This window comes from Apaloderma vittatum, unplaced genomic scaffold, assembly GCF_000703405.1.
Source record: "Apaloderma vittatum isolate BGI_N311 unplaced genomic scaffold, ASM70340v1 scaffold11777, whole genome shotgun sequence".
In the NCBI taxonomy this organism is placed as follows: Eukaryota; Metazoa; Chordata; class Aves; order Trogoniformes; family Trogonidae; genus Apaloderma; species Apaloderma vittatum.
Genome location: NW_009725768.1, coordinates 149,056 through 162,263, shown reverse-complemented (window position 1 = coordinate 162,263; position 13,208 = coordinate 149,056). Strand labels below are relative to the sequence as shown.

Genomic DNA, 13,208 nt, shown 5'->3' with positions numbered 1-13,208 from the left:
TCCGATAAATAATCGTCGGTTTGCTGCGCGGTGCTTAGCTACAGGATAATGCCCTGTCTCATCGGAGAGCTGAATCCAAGGCAGAGTGGATTAATGAGGAGTGGATTGCTGCTACTCGACAGAATACTTTTCACAGCATGTGACGGTTCCCTTAATGCACCGTGCTGTTCATTGACAAGTTTATTTGCTGCAATACAAATGGTCTTTGCAAAATTGGCTCATGATAGCTCCCGTCGAGCTGAAATCTGGTACGAGACAGTTACATAAGAGTGCATAAAGTTACATAAAGGGTTTATACCCTTTTTGCTTACCCCAGGCAGATGCTGACCAGATCAGGAGAAATCATCCCCCGCTCTTGTACATAAAACTTGCTCTCTAATCATCGATGACACTTTTTCTTGAAATTTGCCTCCAAGACAAAAGCTTGGCCTGGGCTGTGCAGGAGATTGGACTAAATAGATCTGCACTTTGCCTCTGTGCTGGCAATGCTCCTAACTAGTGGGGAAAATGAGAGCTGCAGAACAAGGACTGAGCTGGGAACTGAGAGCTTGAGTTCTGTCCCAGGTCTGGAAATGATTTACTACGTGTTTCCATCTCTCCTTCTGTAAAATGTTATATAGATAGTGATCCAGCATCGCAAAGAAAAATAAGGCCGAGAGTACTATCGAGTACCAAACCTTACTGCAGTGGTGTCAGTGGCAGCTCCCCTTTCCTCTGGGTGGCATTACTAGCAGTACCAGCTCTCCAAACACCAGCTAACTTCCCACAGGAGAATGCCAAAAAGGTCAGAAACCAAAGATAACGCTGGGCTCTCAGATCCGGGGGTTGATACGGGACCATCTTTCCCTCCTAATCCTCTCCACTTTAAAAGGATTAAGAGATGTGACACCAAAAACCTCTGTATCTTATCCAGATACAATGTCTGGGTGGTGCCAAGAGCGGCAACTGGCCAAGCACGTGGTACGAGCCAAGCACGCTGCTCCGACAAAAACTCTTGGTGTACACTCTGATGTAAAGGCTGCTTCTCACCTTTTCCATGGGATGTTTCTATTGTCCACGTGCAGTTCAAGTTATTGGGATAGAAGTCAGGGAAGCCTGGGGATAAGATGGTACCACTGGAACCACGAATGTAACCGCCACACAGAGCTAAAACAAACAAAAAAATAAGACAGAATTAAAGAATCCAACGCCCACTCTCAGATGGAAGAATATCAGTTGTTCTGAACATCACAACAAAGCCCAACCCATTGAAATCAAACAAATCACACAGATCAAAGGTTGTCGTGAAGTTCACAAGTGCTGGCGCACAAGCGAGGTGTTTGCCCCCCGCCCGCGCTCCTCACCCTCGCAGCTGGGCAGCGGCCGGCTCCACTGGAAGTTGGGCTCACACTCCAGGGCTTCGCTGTCGCTCAGCGTGTAGCCCGAATCGCAGCTGAACGTCACCAGTGCTCCCACGTAGAAATCGTTCCCGTGGCGCTGGCCGTTTACTGGGATGCCCGGATCCAAGCAATGGTCTGACTGGAGCTTCACAGCTGTGGCAAACAAACCCACTCGTGTCAGACCACTCGGTGGCTGCAGAGCTGCTGCAAAGGGCAATCCTTAGCCTGGGGGAAAGATCAACTCCTCCTCTGAGCTCATTGAAAGTCCTACTCGTTATCCCGAAAGTAAGGGGATGAAACAGGCAGATGAGGTCAACGTTGCCCCTTAAGATCAATAATATTCTGTAGGTGCTAAAACAAAAAACTCTAAATGATCAAGATGGTCTTCACCTGCAGTAGCTTCTCAATTTCCAGAGGCTCTAACACCGGTAACTGCCTGGTGACGGGGAGACCCAAGTCCAGCCAGCCCCTGACTGAGCCCATCATGCTGCTGAGGAGTGCAAAATCACATGAATAACTTCGACTTACTTTCGTATCGGATCTGGAAGCCTATGTCAGAGTGGCTTTTGTCAGTGGTGAAGAGGAGGTAGAGGTAGTTGCTGGTGCTGATGAGGAACTGGGGCACCTGAGTCCCATCATAGACACCTATCAACGGGGAAGAATAGGAGCGGCCGTCTCGTACCTCCAGGGTGTCGTAATTCACCTCCGTCTTAAATCTGAAAGGGACGTGAGAACACAGTGGTGAAAAACCAGCCCGGGCAGCTTTTCTTCACAGCAGCCCTCAACGTGCTCTAAGGACGAGACGGCAGCACAGGCCACGGGACACCACACGGGTCCGTTCCTCCTGGCTGAGCTCAGCACCGAAAACACATCACTCCCTCCCACACCTCCTGGTTTCTCTCCGATCCTTCACCCGCGGCTGCCACTCCACAGTCTCTGCAGTAACAAGTGTCTGACGCTACATCAACAACCACCTCCCGGATGTACAGATCCGGGTTCAAGAAAGCCCAGCTCCCCTCAGACAGTGAAATCCTGGGCACAGCAAGAGACTCGGCACCCCCGATCTGCCACTCCTCCCTGGCAGGCTGAGCAAGCGCGAGCAAGAACGCGTCCTACGTGTGCCTAAAATAGCACCACGAATTAGCAGGAGCTAGTCAAAACAAGGAGAGGAAAATCACCATTTTCTTTTTGATTGGTAGGTGAATTTTAATGTCTTGTCAAGAGTTAGTTAAAAAAAAAGAGAGAGAGAGAGAAAAAAAGAACCTTGCTGCCAAACACCACGTGGAGCAGTTCCTCTGGGGGTGGCTACAACTCAACGCTGCTGCAACCACTGAAAACAACCACAAAAAGGCAACTTTTGAGAAATCCCAGACGAGCACCTGTCAAACGTGATCTTGATGGGGTAGCCCGGCTGGGCCTCGATGACCCAGGCGCAGCTCAGGGAGTCCTTGTAGAAGCCCGGCCAGCCAGGGGACAGGATGGTTCCACTGGGCGACGTCAGGTGGCCCCCGCAAGGCGCTGGGGACAAGGAAAAGGACACAATGCAGGAGAGAAGCATCACAGACCTCTCCCTGCCAGGCAGCAGCTATCATGCATTATTGCTTCTCACATGCTAAAAATACATAGACAGAATGACAACATTAGCTGGTAAGAAATTGCCTTTTCAGCTTAAATTGAAGTTGCAGCAGGCGGCTACTCTACCTGTGGGAGTCAGGCACCTGACCTTGTGCAGCGGCACTAAGGGGACAGGGTATAATAATAATTATTACGTACAAAAGCAGAGAAAACGGCAAGGTCAGTTTGCGTTTCATCAGCGGCAGGTGCCACAAAATCTTTCATATCTGTGGTAATTGAGCCATGTCTTTTCTACCACAAGGGACGTCACAAGACTACAGCACTTATTCCACACTGTGGTCCCTTGTGCCATCAGCAGAAGCTGAAGGCATATTATTATCTTTTCTGGAAAAAGGACACTGGATCTGGGGGAGCAGAAGTACAAACTCCTACAGCCGCAAATAACTGCAAAGTATTGTCCTCCAAAAAGAACACAAAACAGGATGGAAAAGCGCGTCCATTCCCATGAGTTCGTGTTCCCCTGTTCAGCACTTTGCTGGCTCCATCATCCTTTTTTAGGTCTCTTTCTTTCCCATTGATTTTTTCAAGCACTAAACCGTACCTCAGATCTTAAAGAACAAGTTTGCAGTTATGTTCAATAACCCCTACATAAGAAGCCCAACTGTCTTATATTCTTGTGGAATTTTTCTTTGGCAAGCAGCTGACAATAAAATGCAGGTTGGATGCAGGGTTTCCATTACTTTCCCAAGCACGACCCTTCAAGTTTATAAATTTGTAACTTTTCCTGAAAAGCTGCAAACCTGAGGGGCTCATTCTCCCCCCAGCTCACACACGCAGACTAGCAGGAAAGACGACGAAAACGGTACCTTCGCATCTGAGCACTGCGTTGTTCCAGACCACGTTTCCCTCCTTCAAGATGCAGGTGATGGTTTCTGAGCCATGGGTCCTGATGAAGCCCTCGTCGCAAAGGAAGGACACGGAGCTGCCCAGCTGGAGGCTGTCCCCAAAGCGCTTCCCATTGACAGGCACGCCAGGGTCAGGGCACTCGTTATGCCTAAAGGCTAAGAGGGAAGAGAATAGTGAGTAACTTGTTCCCTCCACCTCCACCCCGTTCAAAAACAACTTCGTTGGACCACTCGCTCAGGAATTAAACCGCAGTTTTGTGGCTTTCCCATGGAGACAACCACAATCGGCCTTGCCCCTGGACATTCCTCACAGGGAACACCAAACAGAATGGATTTGAATTTAGCCCAGCAAAGCTGCCGTGTTCCACACGGGGCAAAAAACATGCCACCACCTCTTCTCTGACCTGCTAAGCCAGCCAAGTGCGTGTTCCCACCATTAAGCGTTTCATGTAGTTAAGGTAACTTAACTTTTTCTACTCCCTGTCTCTGCTGCAAATGTTCATCTTCAACCTGAGGACAGGTGAGATTAAAACCATTCGCCTCCAAGAGTGCTGAGACACAGCACTGAGAGGGGCCAGAAAAGAGCCTGCAGAACCAAATTACCTTCTCGGCCAGCTTTCACACGTGGAAATACACAAACAGTCAAAACAGAGAGAGATTTTTAAAAAGTCTATAAATACCACAGTGCATGCACCAGCATGACAGAAGTTGACTGTTAATGAGAAAAAAATGAAAGCTTTAAGGCCCTGGAGTTAAAAGTAAGGGTCCTCTTGGCATATTCTGCAACTGACTGCCACGTAGTGCCAGTCCCCAGTCTCGCTTGTCATCATTACTAGGATAAAATGAAGGACACCCAGCAATTACCTTTCTAGGTGTTGCAAAGCTACATGCAGGATTGTACAGACACACTGCTCTGCCCTTCTCCAGCAGTTAAAAACTAGGCCAGCAAGCCAATCAGAAAGTAAGCTTGTAGCCTTAATTCCCCATTAAGTGTATAATTATGTACTAGATCTTCATATGCTGGGAGGTGGTCTTCAGAGATGAGCAGAGTATTAAAGACTAAAGCCTCCAGATTAATTACACACACGTGCTTTTAGTATCTTTAAACGCACTTGACCAAACCCGGTTGAGTTCTGGTTTCTTATAGAGCTTCGTTACCCTTAAAATATCTTGTTACATGAATGGCTAAAGGGGAAACCAAGCTGAAGCTGTTCCTTGTGCTCTGGTATTTGCTCCCTGTAGCAATGTGTTGTCTCCTCTCTCACACCTAAACTGAAGGGAAGGATGGCCAGGTGTCTGAGAAAGACTCAGGTGCTCCCTTTTGATAGTTCAAGCATTCAGAATAAATTAACTCATGTGTACTTAATTATAACAATATAAAATTTGCTTTTAAAACATCTTCATACAGGGACATCTACAGTCCCAGCACAGGTAGGCAACATATCAGAGATCCATTCAGTGGAGGGAACCAAAACCCAGGACTCAATCCTGGGTACGTGACAGTGCCACACACAGGCTGCTTCATCTGATGACCCTTCAGCCTGCCGTAGTGTGGCAAACGATTTCTTAAGACCTCTGATATTTTTATTTTTATTTTTTTTTAAATTGAGGATTTGTAATCATAGCTAGAAAGGCTATTCATTTAGCTGTGCCACTAAAGGCTATTATAACAAAGTAATTTATCAGTTCTGCTGAATAGGTTTAATAAAGCTCTTCAGAAAATTACAGGACAATACGAGGATAAAATTACCATAGCATTCACTTGAGATTTGAAGACTGGACATAAGTGAAGCCAAATATATCTGTGGAAGCTCAAGGCTTTCTATTAAAAGACACTGCATGTCCTCCTTTAGCTTCCAAGTCTTGCATGCTTTTAGGTGGTAGCAAATGATGGCAGCGCTGATCGATGAACACAGCCATCTGAGATCTAATTTCTTCCTGATCTGCGTCAAGCTGTGGGCTGATGAGAGAACAGAAACCTTTGCTGCTCCCTGGAGAGGTTATCCAGGGCCAAATGGCTTCTTTCACACCACTGGACAACACTTAAACTTCACAGCAGGTACTGGTGCAGTCCTCTCTAAGCTGGACACGAACCCGTCACTACCCAGCTTCAAACACAAAGTAACCCCCAATTTCCAGACTTGCTCTGGAATTGCAATGGTTTTAGTGGGATCAAACTCTTGCCTGGTGGCCTCCAACAAGAATTCAGAGCTTGAAATGAAAACCAGAAAGAAAGCCGAGGCACTTACTGGTGAAGGTTATGTTGAAGCCTCTCTTCTCCATGGAGTGGTCGGTCTGGAACTCCAGCCTGGCGACGTGCCCACTGCTGGTCAGCGAGGAGGGGATCTGGTTTCCTGAGAAGGTCCCCAGCACCGGAGATTCAGCCGTCCCTCCGTCCTTCACGGCTAGGAAATCAAACTGAGGCTCCACATCAAAATCATTGAAAGCCAAGTGAATTCGGCTCTCGGGCTTAGCGATAATTAACCACACGCAGTGCAAGCTGCTTCCGTATTCTTCAGGGTAATTGGGCGAGAGCACAATCCCAGACGGGGTGGTGAAGTTGAAAAAGCAGGAAACTGCAATAAGAAACCACCATCAATGATGCAGCACGGTGCTCCTACAAGCTGTTTTGTCATGTTTCCCCCTCCCCTCCGATCCCTTGAGCCGGACGATTCCCACAAACTCCCCCTTGCTTTGCTTCTCTGAGATGATTAAAGAAAGGAAGGGCTCAGTGCTCCATTCACTGCTAGATGTCAGTGATTTATTTGCATGGGGAAGATGCGACTTCAAAGTAGTCTCCAATCCTGGTTATGGCTGATTTACAATTTTCCAGCCCAGCACAGTGCTGCTCCTTTTTTTTTTTTTTCCCCAACACTCTTCTTCCTTACATCTGTGCAGGCTCTGCGCCACGCGCAGCCGAGCGCAGGTTTTCTTTTACTGCAGGACGAAAATGTCACTCGGCCGGGGGGGATTTGGTATTTTACAGGTGAGTGCTCTGGCATATTCCTGAGAGAATGCCTGCACAAGAGCGCAATGGGTGACTGCAGCCAGTGGAAAATGAAATTAGCACTAAACAAGTTAGGTTTTCTTGCCTTGTCTTCTGGTGTGGCCACAATTCAGCCCAAGCTACAAAACCTGAGGTAAGGACTCAGCTCAGCAGTCAGCCCGTGCAGACCTCCAGCTCCTCTGCTGCTTTCTGAACTCAAGCTTTTTAGTCTAAAGTGCTGCAGGTGCAATTCTGAGTGCAGTGCAGGCTTTTCAGGATTTGCTTTAAAAAAAAAATAATAAAAAAAGCACTTTGAGCTCACTTTTCTATTTGCTACATCCCCTTTGCACCCATGCCCCTCAAGAGATGTGACTGCACGCCGGCAGTCCCACTGCATTTAGACAAACTCCTTGCATTCAGAGGATGCCCATCCCCTGTTAAATATTTGTACAACACAGCGACAAATTGTCAGCTCCTCTGAGAAGAAGCCTTCATTTAGCTCCTTGTGCAGCTGTTTACATCTGTGCCAAACGAGCCCTGAAAAATGGAGGCTGAGGCTTAATTTTTGGTAGCGACTTCGCTGCACCGGGTGAGGAACAGCTGAAGAACTTTCCCCAGTGGCTTGTAAAAAACTCCGGGCAAGTGATCTGCAGCCCATATGCAGGGGAAGCTCCCCTTCCTGTTACAAATAAATCACTGACTTCTGCTGGACTAGCATGTTACCAAAAAGAGGCATCAAACTCGACGGCCATCCCCATGAAAACAATGGAAACCAGCCTTAAAACAAAGTTTTAAGGGGAAGAGTGCATGTAAAAAAGTCTTTAGCTCTCAAGGGTTTTCAATATATACTGTATTCCAGCTGACAAGATCCATTAATTTGAAAAAGCAAGACTGCCTTTTAAGCAGTACCTACCCAATGGTTTTGATATTTTATGTACGCATACTTCACTCAACTTTTTCCCCGCCATCACCCTTGGTAAAATCCATTATTTGGAACACACATCTCACTAATTCCTGGCAAAAGGACATCGCACAAAGGATGAGACTGGTTTTAGTTTGGCATTTATACAATTATTTGGTTCAACGCTCACCCTCCCTCTGTTATTTTCCCTCTGTCTTCTTTCACCGCTTAATGGTTTCAGATCAAATAAGATGGACGTTACCGTGACGTTATCAAGGCTAAGAGCTACAGAATCTATTTCCTGCTCTCAGCAATAAAGAGAACAGATTAAAGAGAAAACAAACTGCAACATATCCTCAGGATTTTGGCTCTAGAAGCTGAAATATCAAGGGATGCTGTCAAATAATTCTGTCAGCATAAGCTTGGTATAATCAGCCTAGGAATGGTTATTGAAAATAAATGCATTCACACACAGAGAATCATCTGAGCGGCAGGAACCCCTCCCAAGAGCTAGGTATCTCCTATAAATTTTTAAATCCAAAGTGGCAAATTAGAATTTGTACAGGACCTACAGTACCCACAGCCAGCACCAGAGAGGCACTGTTCCTGGCGCAGCCTCTGCGGCGCAGCGCTGGCGGCTCGTTCCAGGAAACAACCACCACAACAAAGAACTTGCTGACAACAGAAAGCAAAGCAGAGCGAGGGAAGAATATAAAATTAACCTTTGCTAGATAAAACAAGATGATAGATTAAAACATGATGGATGAGAAGCCCCGAAAGTCTCCACTGCAGGGAAGTAAATAATGATTTTGATGTTGCACAGAACAAGGGCAGGAGGCAGCCAAGGTACAGGCTGTGGGACCAGGACCACTGTCCCCTGCACCGCAGGGAGCTCGGGCACATCCAGCCCAAAGAGCAACAACTGATCTGAAGTTCACTAACGAGACTGTGATGCCTGTGCCAGGAAGATTTTATCTTTTTAGGCAGAAGAGTTTTTTTCTTCAGCACACAAAGGGGGTTTGGGTGCTGCGGCTGCACCAGCATCCCTGTCAGCCTTGTTGCTTTGCTGGATACTCGATAAAAGCAGCAGCTGTTGAACAGCTCATCACAGACAGTGAAATGTGCTACAGGAGGAAGATGACGGTACCCAAGAAAGGTGGAAGACAGCTGAGCACTACCAGCCCGTGCTGCTCCATGCACCCGAGACAGTCGGGCACCAAGCGCCCCTGAGGAGCCAGAGGTTGTCTGCAACACGACAGACGGACAGACAGGACAGCCGTGCTGCCCACAGCCTGGCCGTCCGGATCACGGAGTTAGGAACATCCGTGACTCTGAGGCTTTCAGCTAAGAGGCCAAAATTAATATTTATTAGCGCCGTTCTTAAATGTTAGGAGAGGAGATTTCATTATGTGCATAGCATAAGTTCAAATTTATAAGCCTCTGCTGACCTTTGTCAATAATTATTACTGATCAAGTACTGCAAAAGCAATAAGAAAAATTCATTTATTGATATAGCAGAATAAATCACAGCAAGTCTCAGTAGAAACATAGTACCCAGCAGAGCCAGTGAGACCCGTGTCATTAACAAACGAGGAGCACAAGTTATTTATTCAAGCCATCACAAACATTATGAACGCTTTGTGTTCATTCAGAGCAGTGTAACAGTGAAGAAACAGGTCACTGCTGCTTGTATCAGGACGGGGAGCTGGGCACGTGGCTGTGGCACGAGGGCACTGCCCCACGGTCCCCGTCAGCGACGCTCATGGCCGAGCTGAACACGGAGGCATCCAACCGTTATTCATCAGCTTGTTCTGCACCTTCAGCCAGGAGCAATCCCTGCCTTTGGTCCGCCCAAGCACAACTCCCTTCTCCTTTCTTCTGCTTTCTGACTCCTCACGGACCGTCACTCCTCCGGCGAGGCGTTGTGGGGTGGCCCCAGACATTCATCTCTGCTCGTCCTGCAAGTGGGGACTCGGGACAGAGGGCACACCTGCAGTGATGGCAATGGGAGAGGCACCAGCTTCAGGGGCCGAAATACAAGCAGGGAATCACCGTAACCACTTCAGTCTCCGTGGAAACAAAAAAAAAATCCTGACTTCTCTCCAAGTTTTTAGATATCATCTAAGGTCCCTTCCAGCCAAGGCCATTCTACGAGTCTATGATTCTATGACTTCCACAGATTCTGACCACTTGGATGAGAGCTTGACAACAGTAATGGATTTTCTGCCTTACCTTTCCTTTTTAAGAACCCTCCTCTAGGCATAGCTTGCTGACGGACTGGAAAAACAGGACCTCAGCAGGAGCCTGGTTAATAACCGGCATGCCCTGCTCGGGGGAGTGTGCGTCCCCAATAGCTAACGGTGCTGGAAGCTCAGGGCACTGCTCAAGCTGCGAACCAAAGTGCTTTACTTTTTGTATTTTCCTCCTTCTGTATCTGCTGTTTCAATAAACACATCTGCATCACGAGGTGTTTTCTTTCTTAAAACCCTCAGGCACTGACAGGGCAAGTGGGAGGTGAGAGATAGGAGTCTAGAGCAAATATTAACCGGGAGAACTTTTTTTTATTTCAGAGCAACAAACTCCTTGGCTTACTCTGACGGAGTAGCTGTCACTGCCAGCATGCGGCTAACTGGAGGCGGGAGAGCAGGTATGTCAAGAATAATGAAAAATAGGCAGGATTTGGGTACCAGATCTTGAGGAAAATATAATCGGTGAACTTAAAATAGGAGCTCTGTGCGCACAGAAGAGCACCACAGTAGCAAAGTGGGTTTCATTTCTACCCACTCAAAACAAGGACAATGACTGGGTTACTGGGAATACAAAAGTTCCTTTAACTTACTGGAAGATGCTGATCCCCACTGGGACAGTGCTGGGCTGCTCGTCTGCTCCTGCAGCCAGCCGTTACTCAGGAGGTGTTCCCCAGCTTCTGCACAAAGACAAGATCCTTTCCTGTGCGTCCCCGCTTAGTTCAAGGGAGCTCTCCCCCCGTCCCTGCACCTTCTCTTGGGAGCGTCCACACAAAGACAGAAGTTTAATCATCGCTTTTTGGCAAAAAGCCCCAAAGCAGTCTTGCAATGCGCCTTCCCCGTTTGGCTCCCTGGTGATCGTCCTTCCTCTGCTGCAGCGCTCGGAGCCGCCTGCAGCTGCTGCAACGCTGGGAGCGGCCACAGCCTGCACTGACTTGGCTCCCCACGGTCCCTGGGCTCAGCACACGGAGCGCATGGAGGATGGCAGGAAGGGCAAGGCATCCCCAAAGCCTGTAACTGCTCTCGCGATGGCAGCGGCACGCCAGGGATTACGCACAGCAGGTTCGGCCACACGCAAAGTCCTGCTCGTAGGCAGCGACAGAAAGAGCCTTGAAGAGAAACTCGTCCACGTCGACTCTACCTGGAGATCGGAAACATCCCATGGTAGCTTTCTCACACACCAACGCCACATATAAAGAATTCAAGTAAGGCAGGCAAAAGGGAACTGCTCTGCAGAGCAGACTGAAGATGGCAACGTGACACACACCACGTTCCCACCTTCTGGATGCAGAGACAGGGGAAGGGGACAGAGTCAACCTCCTTGCCTGGTGAAGCCAGCAAGTGTCATTTCAGATTCAGGCTCACGTAAAGAGAAGCGACTCATCACGCTGAGCGATCGCTGTCAGGAACACGGACAGATGCCTTGGCACAGGACGGCTCATTTGTAGCAGCATGAGACCCTACCAGGGCAACAGTTCAACGGACTCAATCAGTAAAATAACAAGTGTGGAGACAACCCAATAAACTGTGTTCTCCCGACCACCACTGGCGAGCTGCATGCAGCCGGCCACCGCCACCAAGTCCTCCAGCTCTCCCCAGGCACAGGTTCTCTCCTGTCGAGGACGCTGGAGCTGGCCACACCTGCTGGATCCCCAGCACAGCCTGGGCTCACATCCTCTTGCCTTACTACCCCCTCGCTGGCTGCACCAGTGCCCCAAAGCCCTGCTACTGGTTTGTTCCAACCCAAGAGAACAGGGGGAGCAGCAGCGCGCGGCAGGAGACTGTTTCTGCTGGCTCTACAACTACTAGACAGAACTCGCTGCCATCAAGGAGAAAACAGTCTCTGGTTTGACCCAGGTGGATGTCAGCTTTCCTTAGATATAAGAGACACTCCAGGAAACCTGGCAACTCCACTGACAAGGGCCACACTGAGAGACGTGAGGTTCTCCGAGACAACTCGGGGATGAGCACACTGGTAAGCAGCCCTCTGATACAGCCGCAGAAAAAGAAATGGAGAATTTTCATCTAGGTTACACAGAAAAAGTGCCTGGGGAATTTGTGGGGGACAATTAGCAACCCAACCGATTGCATTAAGAAGGTGCTTAAGTGCAGTCCCAGCCAGCAGAGCACTTAAGCACACACATCTACTTCAGCAAACATCTAAATCTCAGCGCTCTGATAAACCAGAGCTGCAATGCAGAACAAGGGCTTTGAGGGAAAGTGCTCTGCTTAATTTTAAGAAGGGAACCGTCTTACATGGCTGCAACAGTGAAACAAGGCTGTTAACAAAAGCTACAAATCCCACATGTATATAGAGATCACGGTAATCCTGCCGACATTTAATTTGCTTCCCTTGCTGCCACAGCCAGGCTGGATCTCAGCGGCTCAGGGGAACGGGTGGAAGATAAGGAGCGTTTCGCCACCACTTAACTAATCTGACCCCAACCCGGATCGAGGGCAAGCAGAAGGCGTTAATGGGTCCTGAAGGACACACATCTGGGCGATGGCAGAAGCCATCTAAGTGCTGGAAGTGGCCTCAGAGCCTGTTTCTTGGCCAGGTTTCAGCAGCACAACCCCAGGACACAAGTGACTGCTTTGCAGAGCTTGGGGTAAGCTACCCGTCCCCATCCCCAGCTCGTCTGGCAGAGATGATTAGAGAGTCATTATATTACGAAATTTGTATCAGGGTCTTCAAAACAGCATCAACTCCCCCAAAAAATAAAACCCCAAAACAAAAAAAAGCCCACCACAGAAAACCATCTTCAAAATAAACATTAATAGAATCCCTATGCTTTTTCCAAAGTCCACTAAAAGCAACGACACCTACCAGAATATAAACAAGTCCAATGTTGGCTAGAAAAGGAAAAACTGTATACAACAGGAGGGAGAAACATTTTGAGTCAAAGTTAAGTCATGCCAAAATAGGAATTAGGAATAAAATAATATGGAGAGCACACAAAGGATTGGGTTTCATCAAAAGAAATGGTTCAAAAGTCTGTAAGATTCCCTTTTAATGAAAAAAAGTACCCATTCCTTTAAAATAAATTTGTCTGGAATTTCCAGTTAAAGAATTATTGGATAACAAATGATCATTTCAACCATCTTAACCATCTACCCCTCCTTAACACAGACTACAAAACAATTCCTGGTTCCTACAGCTCTCCAGAAAAGAGCAATGCAATATCATTTTACAGATGTTTAGCTATGGAGAACCTA

General features: G+C 47.9%; 1 protein-coding gene across 1 annotated transcript in view; it reads right to left on the bottom strand.

Moving 5' to 3' along the window:
• LOC104276630 (CUB and sushi domain-containing protein 2-like) overlaps positions 1–13,208 on the bottom strand; it is a gene marked incomplete at its 3' end in the record, with an annotated part of 195,504 nt that overhangs the window by 33,501 nt on the left and 148,795 nt on the right. Inside the window, 6 exon segments of the mRNA XM_009873029.1 lie at positions 1,030–1,146; positions 1,344–1,532; positions 1,908–2,095; positions 2,759–2,897; positions 3,821–4,015; positions 6,109–6,435. Of these exon segments, the coding sequence (XP_009871331.1) occupies positions 1,030–1,146; positions 1,344–1,532; positions 1,908–2,095; positions 2,759–2,897; positions 3,821–4,015; positions 6,109–6,435 (1,155 nt within the window).